The sequence below is a fragment of the Salmo salar genome, chromosome 05 (genome assembly GCF_965601325.2).
Source record: "Salmo salar chromosome 05, fSalSal1, whole genome shotgun sequence".
NCBI classification, from domain to species: Eukaryota; Metazoa; Chordata; class Actinopteri; order Salmoniformes; family Salmonidae; genus Salmo; species Salmo salar.
The window spans coordinates 53,678,566-53,696,324 of record NC_138295.1 but is presented as its reverse complement, the minus strand read 5'-3'; the positions used below and the strand labels follow the sequence as shown (position 1 = coordinate 53,696,324).

Sequence of the window (17,759 nt, the reverse complement as noted above, 5' to 3'; positions counted from 1 at the left end):
AAAAAATTAAGAGAAGGACAAAACTATTTAATAACTATATAACTATACATGTTTATAACTATATAGGTTAGGCTATGTAACATATTTTGAGAAAACCGATAATCTATTGATAGATTGGTGCAGCGGTCTAAGGCACAGCATCTCAGTGCTAGAGGGGTCACGACAGACCCTCGTTTGATTCCAGGCTGTATCACAACTGGCTGTGATTGGGAGTCCCATAGGGTGGTGCACAATTGGCCCAGCGTCGTCCGGGTTAGAGTTTGGCCGGGGTAGGCCGTCATTGTAAATAAGAATTTGTTCTTAACTGACCTGCCTAGTTAAATAAAGGCTAAATAAAAAATAATACATTACAAAAGATTAATGTAAGAGTGTAGATTGGTTAAATTGCCAAATCACACACACACACACAATTCTAAATAATTTGATACGAGCTTCATTACCACCAGGCTGGTCTGTGTGTCATAAGATTTCATTGTGTTTTAAGTTCAGTGTCTAGGAAAATATAGCAGGCAAAGCCCCCTTCCACTGTATGAATGTCATGGGTTGCATGTTTCGTCAAAATACTGTTTTAAACGTTTGTTTTGGACTGATGCCCGAGTGTGCGTTCTACGCAATGCATCGTCAATGAGCGTTGAATATTTAATCAAAAGTGTATTACAGTGGCTTGGACATACAATGACATTCAAAGGGAGGTAAATAATTAGTAGGAAAACCTTTTGTCATCATTTTGATGTCGCCAGATTGACTTTAGATGCAGTATACCGTTAGCCAGCTAACGTTAGCATGGCTAGCTATTTTTAAGGAACTTTGCTAGCTAATGACAACATTGCCATCTGTCTAAAGTAAATTTTACAACATTATAATGCTGGAAAAGTTGTTTCCTACTAAATATTTGACTACTTTAGCAATGTCATAGTATTTCCAGGCACTATAGTGTAATTTAGACGAAACAATAACTAGCCTCCGTTTATCACCACTATGGCACCGCGACTGAGTGACGGAGTTCTATGAATATACATAGACTTTTACCATGCAAATATACAGTGCGTTATAGGGAAATATAAAATGGGTGGGTCGAGCCCTGAATGCTAATTGGCTGACAGCCGTGGTATACCACGGGTATGACGAAACATTTATTTTTACTGCTCAAATTACGTTGGTAACCAGTTTATAATAGCAATAAGGCACCTCAGGGGTTTGTGCTATATGGCCAATATACCACGGCTAAGGGCTGTGTCCAGGCACTCCACGTTGTGTTGTGCGTAAGAACAGCCCTTAGCCATGGTATATTGGCCATATACCACATCTCCTTGTGCCTTATTGCTTAATTATACAACGGGTGGGTCTAATCCTGAATGTTGATTGGTTAAAAGCGCATCCCAGCCAGTGTCTATTCCACAAGTTACCACTGGCTAAATCTATGACGTTAAAATGCCTATTTACTCTGTTCCATCTGAGTGAGCAATCCACTGTCTCATCAGCCCAGCCAGGTAATTTATAAACTTGATCTCCACTTATAAAAGCATCTAGACATTATCTCACATTTCTTTTAGACTAACATTTAGTTTTCAACAGTGGAGATTTGTATAAACCTTGCTGTCTGTCTCTCCAACATTTGCAACATTGTTTCAATATTCAAATTTGATCTCCAGCTGTCCCATAGTAATGAACATGTTGGGATGAGACAGACAGACAGGCAGGTAGGGAATTTTATGGATATGTACAAAGAACTATCAATAGAAAACAAAGCCCAGCTAGTTCCCCCTAAGGAGACTGAAAAAGATTTGGAATGGGTCCCCAGATTCTCAAAAAGTTCTACAGCTGCACTATATGAGAGCATCCTGACTGGTTGCATCACCGCCTGGTATGACAACTGCTCGGCATCCGACCATAAGGCGCTACAGAGGGTAGTGCATACGGCCCAGTACATCACTGGGGCCAAGCTTCCTGCTATCCAGGACCTCTGTTCTAGGCGGTGTCTGTTTGGAGGATATATTGGCACGGTTTGGGCCTAACAACACCCATGCCAACATATTCTCCAAACACCGGCTTCTTGGGCATTATCACTAAAATAATGCACACTCTAGAATGCCCTTCAAGCCAATCAGAAACAAGTATTCAACAATGCCATGGTTTAATTAACCAATACGGCCCGAAGGCCCAATACGGCCCGATAGTCCAGCACAGTGGACACATCATAATACCCATAAAACCTAACCATTAACCCGGTAATGGTTCCAATCATTTTTCATTTTTGCATCTGGGATTTTAGAACTACTTCATTTAAGGTCTCTGTTTTGTGTAGGCTTAACAGTGTAATTCTCTCTCAGACAAGGTACAAACTTTATCAAAACATATAGGCCTATGGGCTAGGCTACATGAGGTGTGCGACCATGACTTGAAAAAGTCATACAAAAAGGCATTGTTTCTTGCGTTATGCTGGGCATCATTCACAAGTGATAATATATAATTCACAAGTGATAGGCTAATATTGTCACCCATTAGACTATTTTTGATTTAATCTTGTCTTTACATACAGTATACTAAATAATATATGTGTGACATTTGTTTTGATTTAGAATGGACCATTATCATGCACCTGTCTCGAAACTGGATCAGCAGGAAAAAATACATAATACATAAAATACTTAAATAGTGAATGGAAGATGCTTTTTTCGTGGTTCATTTCCATGCCAGCCAGATAGGCTATACTCCTGTTGTAAAGATAAGCAATGTGCTTAATATTAGGAAAGTTGAGAAATGAATATAGTAGGCCTAGCCTATAGAACACTGATGGGATCCTCCTCTTTTTAATAGAGGCCATTACTCTGTTTTCTCACACAATTGCATAGCTTATAGAAATGTTGCGCAACATGAGCTCATGGGCTCTAATGAAGTGTTTGATTAGATTTTGGATTACATTTGCATTGATGTTAGAGTGATTAGAGGGGCAATAGAGTGCTGAGTACCAGGCAGTTATCAAGTTTGGTAGGCTACTATTGACCATCAGCAGCATCAGAGCTTGGAGAATCCTAATTACCATGACTAAATGGTCACATGGAATTTGACTGCCTTCATGACTCGTGACCGCCGGTGTGGCGATAATATGGTCATCGCAACAGCCCTAACCATGCAGCCTATTTTGGTGGTTCACAATAACGGCCGTACGGATGTGGAATGCGAGTTGAGGAAGCCAGCCGTGCCCAACCAGGTGCAGTCAGTGGAGGACCTGTAACCCAGTTGAAGACAACAACCCTCTGTCGCGAGAGCTCACAGAGGAGGATCTTCAGTGGCCAAGGAACCATCTCCGGGGCAGGTTCAGTGGGACGGCATGTCTCCTGGAACCTGAGCCAGAACAACAGCTACCCTCCCTGTCACCCTGTCTGTACCGGACATTGTTAAAAAACAAGGGCACCTGGGGCATGCGGGCATCCTGGCTGGCATGGCACTGTCAGCGGAGCAGTAGGAGGCTATACGGCAAGCAACAGTTGGACACCGCACCAACCCCAACTGGCACAGTGGTTAGGGCCAAGCGCTTTACTCTGTTGCTGTTAAAAAAAGGTCCTCAGATCAGTCGTTGGATGGGATGTTGTCTGTAAGGTGGGCCACAGATAACGAAGAGGAGGGCATCAAGGCATTCAAATAGCTACAGGGATGGATATGCAGGAGTCAGGGCTTTAGGTCACAGGGTCTGGGATCCTGGGTGCCTCACCGGAAGGTCACAGTAGTGGTGGAGGACAAGTGTCCTTATGGTGCAAGGGACCTTACCATTGAAGAGGCCGTGAAGTCAAAGGATTTCTATATGAGGGAGGGAGGATCTTGCTGGCACCAGGTACAAGGTCAGCTCCACATCACTGGAAGAGACACCTGCTTCTTCATTGTGGACCACCAAAGCTTCCATCACCATCCCCATCCAGTGTGGCCACCCCTGACAGAATCATATTGCTCCTCCTGTCAGTACCTGTTTTCAGGGAAGCCAATGGCACAATATACAGTCGAATTTAAAAGGTGAACAGTTGATATTTTACATTGAAGTAGGCCTCTATGTATGCTACTGTAAGTACAGTAATTTAATTATTTTTGTAGTTTGCCCTGGACAATGTTTAAGAATTCGCGGGAATTCCATCATATTTAGATTTGGGAGAAAGCCGATGCAATGTTGAATTTAAACATTCGCTAACAGGTGCACAACCATTTGCCATTATTTTCTATTTCAGAAACTGACACAGTCCTTTGCCGGATACAGCATTACTGCAAAAGATTACAGAACACAGTAAATAGACCGGTAGCTTATGTAAAATATTTCACAGTATGGGTAGGCTACAGTAGAATACTACTGTGCGATATAGCAGGGATTCCCAAACTTTTTCACTCAGGTCACCCATCCAGCATTGGGGAACATCCTGCGCAGGCACTGTTCATGACCAAAATTGTTCACACCCCTCTTGTTGGTGGAGAGAACATTTTGCAGGTTTAAAGTTTATTTCCTGCAATTCTACACATCAGGCTGGTCCTTATTCCTCCGCTGCAACACCACCGCTCCAGCTACGTCCACCGTCTACACAGGGCTCCTGCTGCCGCTGCGCGACCCAGTGTTGGTCGGCTATCCAGTCCCTCCTGGGCACCTTGGGCTCTGTTGATGCACGGCTCATTATGAGGGGTGATACATATTGTCTACCTGCCTGAAGACCAATATCCTTCAAGGGAAAGAAGTCAGCATCTTGCTGCCCTCCCACGAGTGTGACTGGAGGGTCATGACTTGTGAATATGTAACAACCGTCTTTAAAACCTATGTTCCCAGGATACAGCATATCTTTTCCATCGCAAAGTTTGTGGTAGCATTTATCATTTACCCCAATTTTTTTGCTCCATGTTTCCCCTCTGGAGAAGAGCGCTTCATAATTACATCTCTAAGATTTGTGCCATCCCACATTGATTATAATCAGTAACGATTTTAGCATGTACAGTTGAAGTCGGAAGTTTACATTCACTTAGGTTGGAGTCATTAAAACTCGTTTTTCAACCACTCCACAAATTTCTTGTTAACAAACTAACTTGTAGACCTACACAAGTATGGGTCATCCTTGGGAGCAATTTCCAAATGCCTGAAGGTACCACATTCATCTGTACAAACAATAGTACGCAAATATAAACACCATGGGACCACAAAGTCATCATATCACTCAGGAAGGAGATGCGTTGTTTGGTGTGAAAAGTGCAAATCAATCCCAGAACAACATCAAAGGACCTTGTGAAGATGCTGGAGAAAACAGGTACAAAAGTATCTATATCCACAGTAAAACCAGTCCTATATCGACATAACCTGAAAGGCCGCTCAGCAAGGAAGAAGCCACTGCTCCAAAACCGCCATAAAAAATCCAGACTACGGTTTGCAACTGCACATGGGGACAAAGATCATACTTTTTGGAGAAATGTCCTCTGGTCTGATGAAACAAAAATAGAACTGTTTGGCCATAATGACCATCGCTATGTTTGGAGGATAAAGGGGAAAATTTGTGGGCAGAACTGAAAAACTGTGTGCGAGCAAGGAGGCCTACAAACCTGACTCTGTTACACCAGCTCTGTCAGGAGGAATGGGCCAAAATTCACCCAAATTATTGTGGGAAGCTTGTGGAAAGCTACCCGAAACGTTTGACCCAAGTTAAACATTTTAAAGGCAATGCTACCAAATACTAATTGAGTGTATGTAAACTTCTGACCCACTGGGAATGTGATAAAAGAAATAAAAGCTGAAATAAATCATTCTCTCTACTATTATTCTGACATTTCACATTCTTAAAATAAAGTGGTGATCCTAACTGACCTAAGACAGGGACCTTTTGCTAGGATAAAATGTCAGGAATTGTGAAAACTGAGTTTAAATGTATTTGGCTAAGGTGTATGTAAACTTCCGACTTCAACTGTAAATCTTGGTGGAGCAAACTCAAAAAAATTGTTTAGATGCATGCCAGCAAAGCCACTACACAACACTAAACAATACATGAATTGGACTATAACGGTGACAAACGGTGCCCACAAACTGTTAGTGCCTACATAAAGCTGGCCCAAACACCTTCCACTGCGAAACAGTTCATTCAGCCTCATTTACTGCCTTTTAAAAAAACATAGCTGATATGGCTGACTTGCTTAAACAAATGTGGTTTCTACTGACAATTGAGATGTAACTATGGCATAAGGGGACGACGAGTGCATAAGAGGCAATCCGTAATTTAGATTAAGACATTAATGAGCGAGCTAGGACTGACACAGTCAATGTAACTCTTTGTTCAGCACTTTTGAAATGTACAGCGACAGAATTCAGAACATGGGCCATTCTTACAGTATTCTCACTGTACACCAAGTCAGAACCGTAGGATAAATAAAGGGGGCATATAAACAGACAATGAAAGTTCCTACAATATTCAATGATGACATTTCTCTAAAACAGGCTATAGGCTACATGTGCACCACAAAGTCAGAACAGTATTCTAAATTATGAGAGGAAAAGGGACCAAATCATTACGGTGAGGCACATGGGCTACTAACAGCTTACTACACAACATACACTTAGTAATACTTTCTTAGCTACAGTATACATATCTCCCTGGCATATTGCATCATTTATGCAGCAGCATACAATACATTTTTGGACTCTCCTTGTTGTGCTGTGCTCACTTGAACAGGAAGGTGGCGTGGCGGTCCTAAATGGGCAAATTTTGTCATCAAACTTTTTCATCAAAGTCTGGCATTCTCTGGATTTATGGAGCTTTCAAGACAATTGGGAACTCTGAAAAAAACAAAGTTGCATCATGATGTTAGTGATCTTCAGGTCGGAGCTCTAGAAAGAGGCCTGAGTTCCCGACATGGAATTATGAGTTGAATGACCGTTCAAAATGTATTTTCCCAATCGGATCTCGCTTTTTTCCGAATTCCCAGTTCTCTTGAACTTCCAAACCACTCATTGTTGAATTTGCAATTTACAACGTGTTGTGTAATGTCTATGTCCAATGGCCAATGAGCACCGATACGTTTTATCTATCATTTCTCTTCATATGAAAAGGATTTGCCAAAAATGTTGAAAGTATGATGTTGACATGATCAGTCTAATCAAAGCTACTGTAGACATAATGTGATTTGACGTCATTTTATCTGTGACCAATGACCTTCTAATGTAACTCTATGGCAGCACCCAAGGGGCTTGAATTTTTGAGCTCTCCTGTAGATTTTGCAGTGACGTAGTGTCCCCATGAGTGACAGAACACTGAGCCAATTACGGTGCAACTAGAGAACATTACCAACTCCTACATTCTGTATTTTCCGCTGGCTGCCCCACCACCACAGAAAGCTCTGCTCCTCATCATTTTTTCCTCACTGGACAGATGTGCTGCTCAGACTGACTTAATAAAATGTGAGTTCTGTATGTGTTGTATAATACCATACTATTTTATAAAAATACATTTTTTAGATGATGCAGAGATGCTTTTTTTATGGTTTGGTTTTGAATTTTGATTTCTTCCTGTGTGTGCATGTTGTTTTAAACTTCTGTTAAAAAAATTATTACTATAATTTCACTTCTCTCTTTTCTCAAGTAATACTGCTGCAACCACAGCAGCCATACTAGGTATAATTCCCCCCTCACCCTGCAGCAACTAAGTCGTTGGTCATGCTTTGCCTACACCTCATATGTTATGCCCAATCAATTGGCCATCGTCTCAGCAAAATGGTCCTTTCACCTAGCTATCAATAGCTACATTAGTTCGCGAGTTTCCAATTACACGCATGCATATAGCGGTGGCAATCATTCATTATTATATATTTTGTATGTGTAACAATGCGAGGCACTCATCAGGCAGGCATTGAGTCAGATATGTGTCCCTATCATTTCGTATTACCGCATGCATGGCTGGATTCAACGCAAAGCAAACGTCTCATTTGATCATACAAATTGCATTACAGCATGCGTCAATCCAGGCGCTGCAGCGCAGAACCGTTGAGCATATCTGTTGTGAAGGAAGTGAGTTTGTGTTACAGGACCTCCTGCCCCCACCTACCGTCAACCAATCATGTCAATGCGGGGCTATACGGAGCTCTCCACATTGTTACAAAATTTGGGAGGCACAAGAGATGTGGTGCGGAGCTGAATTTGGTCTCTGCATGCCTCCAGAGGCTTCGCAATTGCGTCACACTCCGTCTTTGTTGTTCATTCAGTTAAGCCTGTTCTCGAGGGAACAACAATTAGTATTTTACATAGGGCAGTGGACTGTAGCGTTTTGCCTACTTTTAAATTGTTTAGAATATACCATCCATCATGCAGAATACGTGGACAGGTACTTATAGCATGCATGTTTAGTTTGAAAAAGTCACTGCAAAATATAAAAACATTCTGCCCACACCTCTACAGAAATGTGTCAAAAATTGCCATTGCTCTTCCTTTTAGAAACTGCCGTGGCCTAATTCCAAATAGTCCAAAATTATACAGAAAATATAGTCTGTTATTGTCAATGGTGTAGTTAAACCCTGGATTGTTGATGCTATGTATTAGCCAATGATAGGCTTTGAAGTCACCGGTCGGCCATATTGGCACTCCCCGAAATAATCTAACCTCCATAGGAATGAATGGAATAGAATTCTAGAGTAATTTAATTAAATGTTAAGGACAAAACATGTATTTAAGTATTTCTGGTTGTAGTGGGGACAGTAATATTAACATTTTCAACAATTATACTTTAAGGAAAATGTTATCTATTTTAAATGTTTATGTTTAGCTCACATATGTTAAATTTGCATTAAGGTGTATTTAATAGAATAAAAGTGGCAAAAACAAATGTAGACGTGCCAAAATAGAGGTGAGGTGGCTTGAAAACAGCACCCCCTGTAACAGATTTAGTGTATATATAAATTATTGGTTATTGTCCGCCATAAAAAGGGAATGGAGGACATTTGAAGCAGAGTTTTAATGCTCATTCACACGTGCAGTTTTTAAAAAACGTTTTACCCCTTTTTCTCCCCAATTTCGTGCACAGTTTAACATCAGGTGTGAATTATAACTGTTATGGCGTGTAAAAAAAGTTTATAAAACAAACAAAAAAATTACTTGCGCAGAATTTTCAGAAATGGCACAAGCAGAAATGTTTAGCGAAATTTGCGCAACGGTTATGAGGCCCCTTGTGATTTTCTATGTGCCTGTATATCTGTTTTGCACAGGAGGTTGGTGGCACCTTCATTTGGGAGAAGGGGCTCTTGGTAATGACTGGGGTGGAATAGTATCAAACACATGGTTTGTAAGTGTTTGATGCCATTCTATTTGCTCTATTGCAGCAATTATTATGAGCCTCCCCTCAGCAGCCTCCTATGCTGTTCTGTCTGCTAACCTTACTTCCCACTAATCAAATCATCAATATTTATTAAGTAGATTAATTCATGCCTCTGTTGCCAGATTTGTACATGGTGGGATTGTCATAAGGAGTTCAGCATTGTGTAGGGAATGCTGAAGAAGGCTGTGTTCCTATTCTTTGCTTTTTTCCTGACTCTGTGACTTTACCTAATTTCACAGCTCAAGGTAAGGAGAGAAGAAGCCACAAGGGAAAAAAGGATAGCGTTTGACCTTTTGAAACATCTCCACTTTCGAAGAATGCTGCAGAAAAGAAATAATCAATTTTGTTTGAGGATATTGGTGATTGGGCATGGCCTAGTGGACATGATATGAATTGCACCATTATCTCCATGAACTCTCAGGAATTTGGCATCACATTACCAAAGTACTACCACCAGATAGTGTAGTCTGACTGGCCTTTACAGAGGTAGGAATGCAGCCTGCTAGTATTCAAGATCATGCTGTGAAAGATTGTGTCGTGTTTCAACAATACAATAAAAACAGGACACAACTAGTCTCTAAATCTTTTATTACAACAACAGTTAGCCCCCCTAACAAAACATGAGGGACATGTAATGGACTCCTCGCTCTTGACCGAGTAGCCAATGAGAGAGCGGATCATGTGTTCTACGGGAAGGGATAAGACACAAAACATAATTACACAAAGAGTCAGCTATAGTACAAAGACAAGTGAATCTGATTGCTAGTTTTGACACTGTATACATAAAAGTTTGTAAACTTTCAAGTAAAGGCATGGGTTGTTGTTCCATCCAGGATGGTGTTGTCAAGCGCAGTCCCTTTAAAAAACAGTAGTGGAGGCTAGTACAAAAAAAAAAAAACACTATCTCAGTGGAACTAACACCTTTCACTGCTGTATAGTATGCGTGTCAAACTGTCCCTTTTCTTTGAAACATTAAACCAAAAAAAATAAAGAGGTAAAGACATCACACAAATACATTGAATTTTTAAAAAAGGGTAAGGGAAGGGGGTTCTAAGTGCCGAGTTTTGAGGATAAGGGTTCAGGTTTTGTCTGAATGGAGTTGGCCTCAAATATGGACATGGTCTGACCACTTCAGGGTTTTCATTGCTTGGCGTTGATGATGTCAACGAACTCTGGCTTGAGTGCAGCGCCGCCAACCAGGAAACCGTCCACATCCTTCATGCCTCCCAGCTCCTTGCAGGTGCCACCTGTCACGGAACCTGAGGAGAGAGAACAGACAGATATGAGTGAGGAATGGAGTGATGAGGGACAGAGTGAGGGGGGAGAAAAGAGAGACCACTGTATGCCCCGGACTTGAATTAGATTAGCTATGCAATGACAAAACCTATTAATCCCCACTTGTGGTTGTGGCGTTAACAGCCTGTGTGTTTAAACGTGAAGCATAGGAGTTTGGTCTCACCTCCATAGATTATCCTGACAGAGTTGGCTACTGCCTCAGACACATTGGCCTTTACCCACTGCCTCAGTTTGTCATGAACGTCCTGGGCCTGAGAGAGAAAGATAAGAAAAGATAAGAAAAAAAGGGATTCAAATAAAACCATGAATATAGGTTCCAAAGTCCAGTAAGTTCTGACTTTAGCCTTCAATTTAGTGATGAATCTCAAATGGACAACCCATTCTGCTCTAGTCTAGACTGAATATATCCAGTATAAAGAGATTCAGGCTTTTAGTCACATGTCCCCATCTGTCCCAGGTTCTTTCCATTGAGGTCATACAATAGTAATGGATGACAATAGAAGAAACACTTACCTGTGCGGGGGATGCGGTCTTGCCGGTGCCGATGGCCCACACGGGCTCATAGGCCAGAACAACCTTGGACCAGTCCTTAATGTTGTCTGCAAACAGAATTGACATAATGAATACAGTACTGCATTCACATTAATCAAATGGAGAACTCAAAATGGACACGGTGACATCATGGACACGCTGAATATAACCAAGTTGTTAACGAAAAAGTTAAACTAATTAATTACACTGAAAGTCCCAATCATGTCTGTGGCGGGCACACTATCCCGTTGCCAATAGGATGTATTCGCGCAGCAGTAGTATTACTACATTCAACAATGTTAGAATCGCTACAAAGTAATACAGGGTACATATAGTAATTGGAATTTATTGCTTACTTTCCAGATACAAAGAGGCCTTTGCAGTTTATACGATTGTTATATACTGCGCAAAAAAATAAAGGGAACACTTAAACAACACAATGTAGCCTTCCCTGTAGCTCAGTTGGTAGAGCATGGTGTTTGCAACACCAGGGTTGTGGGTTCGATTCCCACGGGGGGCCAGCACAGAAAAAAAAAAATGAAAAAAAAAAAATGTATGAAATGAAATGTATGCATTCACTACTGTAAGTCGCTCTGGATAAGAGCGTCTGCTAAATGACTAAAATGTAAATGTAAATGTAATGTAACTCCAAGTCAATCACACTTCTGTGAAATCAAACTGTCCACTTAGGAAGCAACACTGATTGACAATAAATTTCACATGCTGTTGTGCAAATGGAATAGACAACAGGTGGAAATTATAGGCAATTAGCAAGACACCCCCAATAAAGGAGTGGTTCTGCAGGTGGTGACCACAGACCACTACTCAGTTCCTATGCTTCCTGGCTGATGTTTTGGTCACTTTTGAATGCTGGCGGTGCCTTCACTCTAGTGGTAGCATGAGACGGAGTCTACAACCCACACAAGTGGCTCAGGTAGTGCAGCTCATCCAGGATGGCACATCAATGCGAGCTGTGGCAAGAAGGTTTGCTGTGTCTGTCAGCGTAGTGTCCAGAGCATGGAGGTGCTACCAGAAGACAGGCCAGTACATCAGGAGACGTGGAGGAGGCCGTAGGAGGGCAACAACCCAGCAGCAGGACCGCTACCTCCGCCTTTGTGCAAGGAGGAGCAGGAGGAGCACTGCCAGAGCCCTGCAAAATGACCTCAAGCAGGCCACATATGTGCATGCGTCTGCTCAAACGGTCAGAAACAAACTCCATGAGGGTGGTATGAGGGCCCGACGTCCACAGGTGGGGGTTGTGCTTACAGCCCAACACCGTGCAGGACGTTTGGCATTTGCCAGAGAACACCAAGATTGGCAAATTCACCACTGGCGCCCTGTGCTCTTCACAGATGAAAGCAGGTTCACACTGAGCACATGTGACAGACGTGACAGAGGCTGGAGACGCCGTGGAGGACGTTCTGCTGCCTGCAACATCCTCCAGCATGACCGGTTTGGCGGTGGGTCAGTCATGGTGTGGGGTGGCATTTCTTTGGGGGGCCGCACAGCCCTCCATGTGCTCGCCAGAGGTAGCCTGACTGCCATTAGGTACCAAGATGAGATCCTCAGACCCCTTGTGAGACCATATGCTGGTGCGGTTGGCCCTGGGTTCCTCCTAATGCAAGACAATGCTAGACCTCATGTGGCTGGAGTGTGTCAGCAGTTCCTGCAAGAGGAAGGCATTGATGCTATGGACTGGCCCACTCGTTCCCCAGACCTGAATCCAATTGAGCACATCTGGGACATCATGTCTCGCTCCATCCACCAACGCCACGTTGCACCACAGACTGTCCAGGAGTTGGCGGATGCTTTAGTCCAGGTCTGGGAGGAGATCCCTCAGGAGACCATCCGCCACCTCATCAGGAGCATGCCCAGGCGTTGTAGGGAGGTCATACAGGCACGTGGAGGCCACACACACTACTGAGCCTCATTTTGACTTGTTTTAAGGACATTACATCAAAGTTGGATCAGCCTATAGTGTGGTTTTCCACTTTAATTTTGAGTGTGACTCCAAATCCAGACCTCCATGGGTTGATAAATTGGATTTCCATTGATTATTTTTGTATGATTTTGTTGTCAGCACCTTCAACTATGTAAACAAAAAAGTATTTAATAAGATTATTTCATTCATTCAGATCTAGGATGTGTTATTTTAGTGTTCCCCTTTTTTGAGCAGTGTATATTATTGGCATGGTTCTTGACATGTGTAATTCTTCTCTGTGCATTGTAAAGTTCAGGGCCCATTTTCAAATATATAAAATGCAAAACTGATGCTAGATCAGCACTCTGATACACGGATTACAGGCTCTGATAATATATGTGTACGCCTGAGCAGAATCTTCAGTTTTGTGTAACACACTCATTATGAATCAGTGATTTCAGTGACAATACCTGCGAAGTGCTTGGTCTGTGCGTTGATGACCTTCTCTGTGATGCCAGCCTCCCTCTCGTCCAGCTTCTCACCGATGCAGGCAATGACACCCAGGCCATTCTCCAGGGCGTGGGCGCACTTCTGACCAATAAGCTGTCAGGACACAAACAGTTATCCGATCAGACAGGTTGTTCATTTATTGTCATATTTTTCACATTTCCTCTACTTGAGGAACACCTTGAGTGTAAAATGGAGATGAAAAATGATGATCCATAGATTTGTCACTGCTCCTCAAATTCGGTCATTTTCAAGGTCAATTCACTGTTGAAAGAGACATAATCCAATACTGTGTCACGGCCCTGTTCTTGCGATAGTCTGCTGCCACCTCCAAAGACTCCTCCCGAGACTACACATTCATAAACACCAGCACTCGACCAAATAAGCCATTTACCTCATCAGTCTCTCCAAAGACCCAGCGCCTCTCAGAGTGGCCCAGGATCACCCAGTGCACGCCAACGTCCTTGATCATCGCAGGGCTGAAGAAGGAGAGAAAGAGAGGGGGCATAAAGGAAGTGGGAGAACGGGGAAAAAGAAAGAGCGTGAGAGAAAGAAGAGAGATTAGCACACAAAGTACAGTCAGCCTACAGTGTTGGTTCAGTAAAGCACTCGAGTCCTGAAGACACTAGCATCCTCAGTTACAGAGCACTTCCGTTACCTGATCTCCCCGGTGAAGGCACCCCCCTTGACCTTGTAGCAGTTCTGAGCGGCCACTCCGATCTTAGGGTCCAGCTTGGACCTGGCGAACTCAAGGTAGATTGACGGGGCGCCACAGACCACCTCTGCAAGCAGAGAGAGAGAACCAACACGGTCATGCACTGACCACTATTCCCAGGGTTGGAATAACAGACTGACCAGTTAATATTCTTAAGAGGTGAATCCTAAATTCCACTTCAGTTTAACTTTTCACTTAGTCATGCTATGATGTCAATGTGTGAGACTAAGTGAAAATTCTAAGTGGAAGTTAAGATTTGCCCCTTGATGTTTACATGGACGCCAATGTTACAGTAATATTTTCAGAAACTGAAATAGGAAGTGTACACAGTGATTGTTGGTGACATCTAGTATCAGTGGAAAAGGCTTTCCTTTGAGAGTGGTGACAACTCCATGTAGTGCCTCACTCTACTATTCACTTAAGTGTACAAAACAAGGCCTATTTGAGCCAGTGTTGGTTATACAGTCCAATACCAGAGTCTGCAGCATTAGTACACACTGTACAAGTGGGATATCCCCAGTGTTGTGGGGTACAGTAGGCCAGACACTGACATTAGCAATGTAACTGTATCTTGGGGTTAAGTATGTCTATATTTAACCTCTACAGTCACTAATCCCTCTGCAAATGTCATTTATCCCTGCCAAGAGTCAGTCCCCCGCTGCAAAAAAGGTCCTAGTTCAACCTCCAAAAGGTCACTAGAACTCAGCTCACAAAAGTCGCTCACATGGTCACATTCTGCTGGGGTCGAACAGGACCTTAAATTCAAAGGTCAATCACAGGATAAAAAAAATAGTAAAATACTCTGCAGGTTCATAAAACGGCCTAGGGAAGAAGTGATTTACCATTGACTTTACATTTCTAGAAAGAGTCATGGGAAAAGCCTACGCGAGCTTCAGTCATCTGCTGGCCCATGCAGCGTTCTGTTTCACGCGTCAGTAAGTGTGTACTGTGTAGATTAGTTAGAGTTGTGAGGGGTGGCTCTTTCTGTGGGGTAAAGTCCGAGGCTGTAGACATATGTAGGTTACTACACGGACATAACGTGTCCTTCGGCGCAGAGCAGCAGATAACGCCCATGTATCCTACAAAAACGACACAAAACCTGACTAAGTACTTGTAGCCTGTTCTTGAACCTGTGTGTTCAAATGCAAACATGCGATCAGGGCAGACTGCATATACGCCTCTGGCAGTTTGGAAATGCACGGTAGAGAATGGCGGAAACACCAACATCTCCATGGCGGAATGGGGAACTCTATCTTATTGGTTAACAAAACGAGTATGTTGTGCATAAATTACTTCGGGTCTAACGGTAGAATATGTATTTCTAAATTAAAGTATTGTGATGAGGCAATGATATCCACATTTGGTCCTCCTGGTAGTTCTATTAAACAGGGCTCGCGATCGGATGGATCATTATAATGCATCAAAGAACAAAACAGACATTCCGCCCCTCGCTTGCGCCAGACTGTTGTGGCTACGTGCTGTTCGGAACATACGCCCACTGTCATATAAAATCCACTTAGCAAGTCATGTTCTTCTATCCTAGTTCAGTTTAAAATACTGGTTAAAAATCGCCTGCCACAATGGATTTCTCCGGTTACAAAGGATTATAGGGCGCTTCAGTACCAAAATAGGCATATGCCTATGTATTCTGCATTGTATTCTGTATTCTCCACAAATTGTCACCATCGCACAGATCGCATCATAATTACGTAAAAATTAGTGTCAGGGTATCCTATAATTTAAAACCATTGTGAAAATGGCAATAAAAAGGGACCTACCGGAGTATAGCTTGGTTTGCCACCCATTGATTCGAGCACTGATACCAAAAAATGACCTTCCCTAACCTTTGTTTCACGCTTTTTCCTTCTCTCGAAGGAGCTGAAACAATTTACCTTACAAAAGTCTCATTTCACAATGAAAGTGTGCCGTGCGACTGTCATTTCAAATGGATAGGCTACACCAGGAACCCAATGCGACAAGTTACACAATTTCAAAGATCAACTCTAAGACTACTACACGAGTCAGACATTAAAGCACAGAAGCCACACAGAACCACGCACCGGTGTTGGGGTCGAGCTTGGCAGAGTTCAGGGTTTTGATGAGTTCGCCAAGGCTTGCCTTGTCTCCATTCATCTTCCAGTTGCCACCAACGAAGAATTTTCTGGACATATTTGCAGTTTAAGGTTGTTTCTCGGCCTTAGAACTGAGCTGAATTCTTATAAGGCGGACCTACTTCGGGGAGAATAGCAACGACCCCGGCGCAAATCACTGTATTTATCATCATGGGCCACGTAACCCAACCTCTCAGTTTGTTCTATTGGTTTACAGAGACACGCCCAGAATAGCGTTTCCTTTTGTACAATGATAGCCTTTTATTTCAGTAGAATAAAGAGTACAGGCTACATTTTCACAAAAATTGACGTTCTTCAAATTAGGCTATCTTTGATTTAAGCGTGAAAATAATATTTATGTTTCAGTATATGGGGATGAAATACATTAAAAACATGTCGAACATTCTTACAGAGCACCCACTGAAAATGCCCGGTTATCTCAAATAAAATGGCCATTCCGATCAGACGGCGAGCGGGGCCTGCTAAATCGAACAACCCATTCTCACGCAAGAAAGCTGAGAGAATTCAGCGCTTTGATTGGCTAGCATTCGATCTTGTAATTTGCATACCCAGAATGCATTTCGCGTTATATTTCCCGCAATCTGTCTTAAAATAACTTTGTTTAAACAACAAAACAACCATCTTGTGTAACATTACAACATGTTTGTCACATAATATTTTAGTCATTCTGAAACATATTTTTTGTACGCCTGATAGGAGCCAACTCTGATGCAAACACTGACTGTAAACCTACAAGACGGCTTGTGACCATCAAGAGATTATGGAAAATTTGCTCTTTTAGTATTTGTCAAGTAGGCGTCTTCAATTGAAGAAGCCCCCGAATTCTGTTGAAAATAGATGATACATCTGTGCATTTTGTTACGGATTGAAGCAGTGTAGATTTACGTAATAAAGCCCGAGGGGTTGTGGGAAAGTGGTCATATACAACAAACCTCAGAGGTGCCTTATTGCTATTAGAAACTGGTTACCAACGTAATTAGAGTAGTACAACTAAATGTTTTGTCATGCGCCTGGTATACGTCTGATATACCGTGCCAATGCTCTCAGCCAATCAGCATTCAGGGCTCGAACCACCAGGTTTATCATTTGGAATCAATCACTCACTGTATGCATCGCCGTGCTAGAGGCGTCACTACAGACCCGGTTTCTATCCGGGGCTATATCACAACCGGCCGTGATCAGGAGTCCCATAGGGCGGCGCACAATTGCCCCAGCGTCGTTAGGGAAGGGTTTGGACGGTTAGGCCATTGTAAATAATAATTTGTTCTTAACTGACTTGCCTAGTTAAATACAATTTTAAAAATCATGGGGTAGTAATCCTGATGTAGGTTTGAACACTCAGT

General features: G+C 42.5%; 1 protein-coding gene and 1 non-coding gene across 2 annotated transcripts; one reads left to right on the top strand and one right to left on the bottom strand.

Moving 5' to 3' along the window:
- Nucleotides 1-9,885: 9,885 nt before the first annotated feature.
- Nucleotides 9,886-16,517, bottom strand: tpi1b (triosephosphate isomerase 1b). Its single transcript, NM_001139702.1, has 7 exons — nucleotides 16,345-16,517; nucleotides 14,228-14,351; nucleotides 13,964-14,048; nucleotides 13,533-13,665; nucleotides 11,124-11,209; nucleotides 10,774-10,861; nucleotides 9,886-10,573 (listed from the first exon to the last, which is right to left on the bottom strand). Exons 1-7 carry the CDS (start codon nucleotides 16,451-16,453, stop codon nucleotides 10,455-10,457), a joined length of 744 nt encoding a protein of 247 aa, NP_001133174.1. The 5' UTR covers nucleotides 16,454-16,517; the 3' UTR covers nucleotides 9,886-10,454.
- A 662-nt stretch (nucleotides 16,518-17,179) lies between these two features.
- LOC123743269 (U7 small nuclear RNA) lies at nucleotides 17,180-17,235 on the top strand. The gene has a single exon (XR_006770077.1). It is a non-coding gene; the product is annotated as a U7 small nuclear RNA (small nuclear RNA).
- The last annotated feature ends 524 nt before the right edge of the window (nucleotides 17,236-17,759 follow it).

Excerpts from the sequence above, each read along its gene's own strand:
- tpi1b (NM_001139702.1), bottom strand. The coding sequence starts at position 16,453 with ATGTCCAGAAAATTCTTCGTTGGTGGCAACTGGAAGATGAATGGAGAC. Across the intron at positions 14,352-16,344 it reads CAAGCTCGACCCCAACACCG|AGGTGGTCTGTGGCGCCCCG; the intron begins GTGCGTGGTTCT and ends CTCTGCTTGCAG. Across the intron at positions 13,666-13,963 it reads TCTTTGGAGAGACTGATGAG|CTTATTGGTCAGAAGTGCGC; the intron begins GTAAATGGCTTA and ends GTGTCCTGACAG.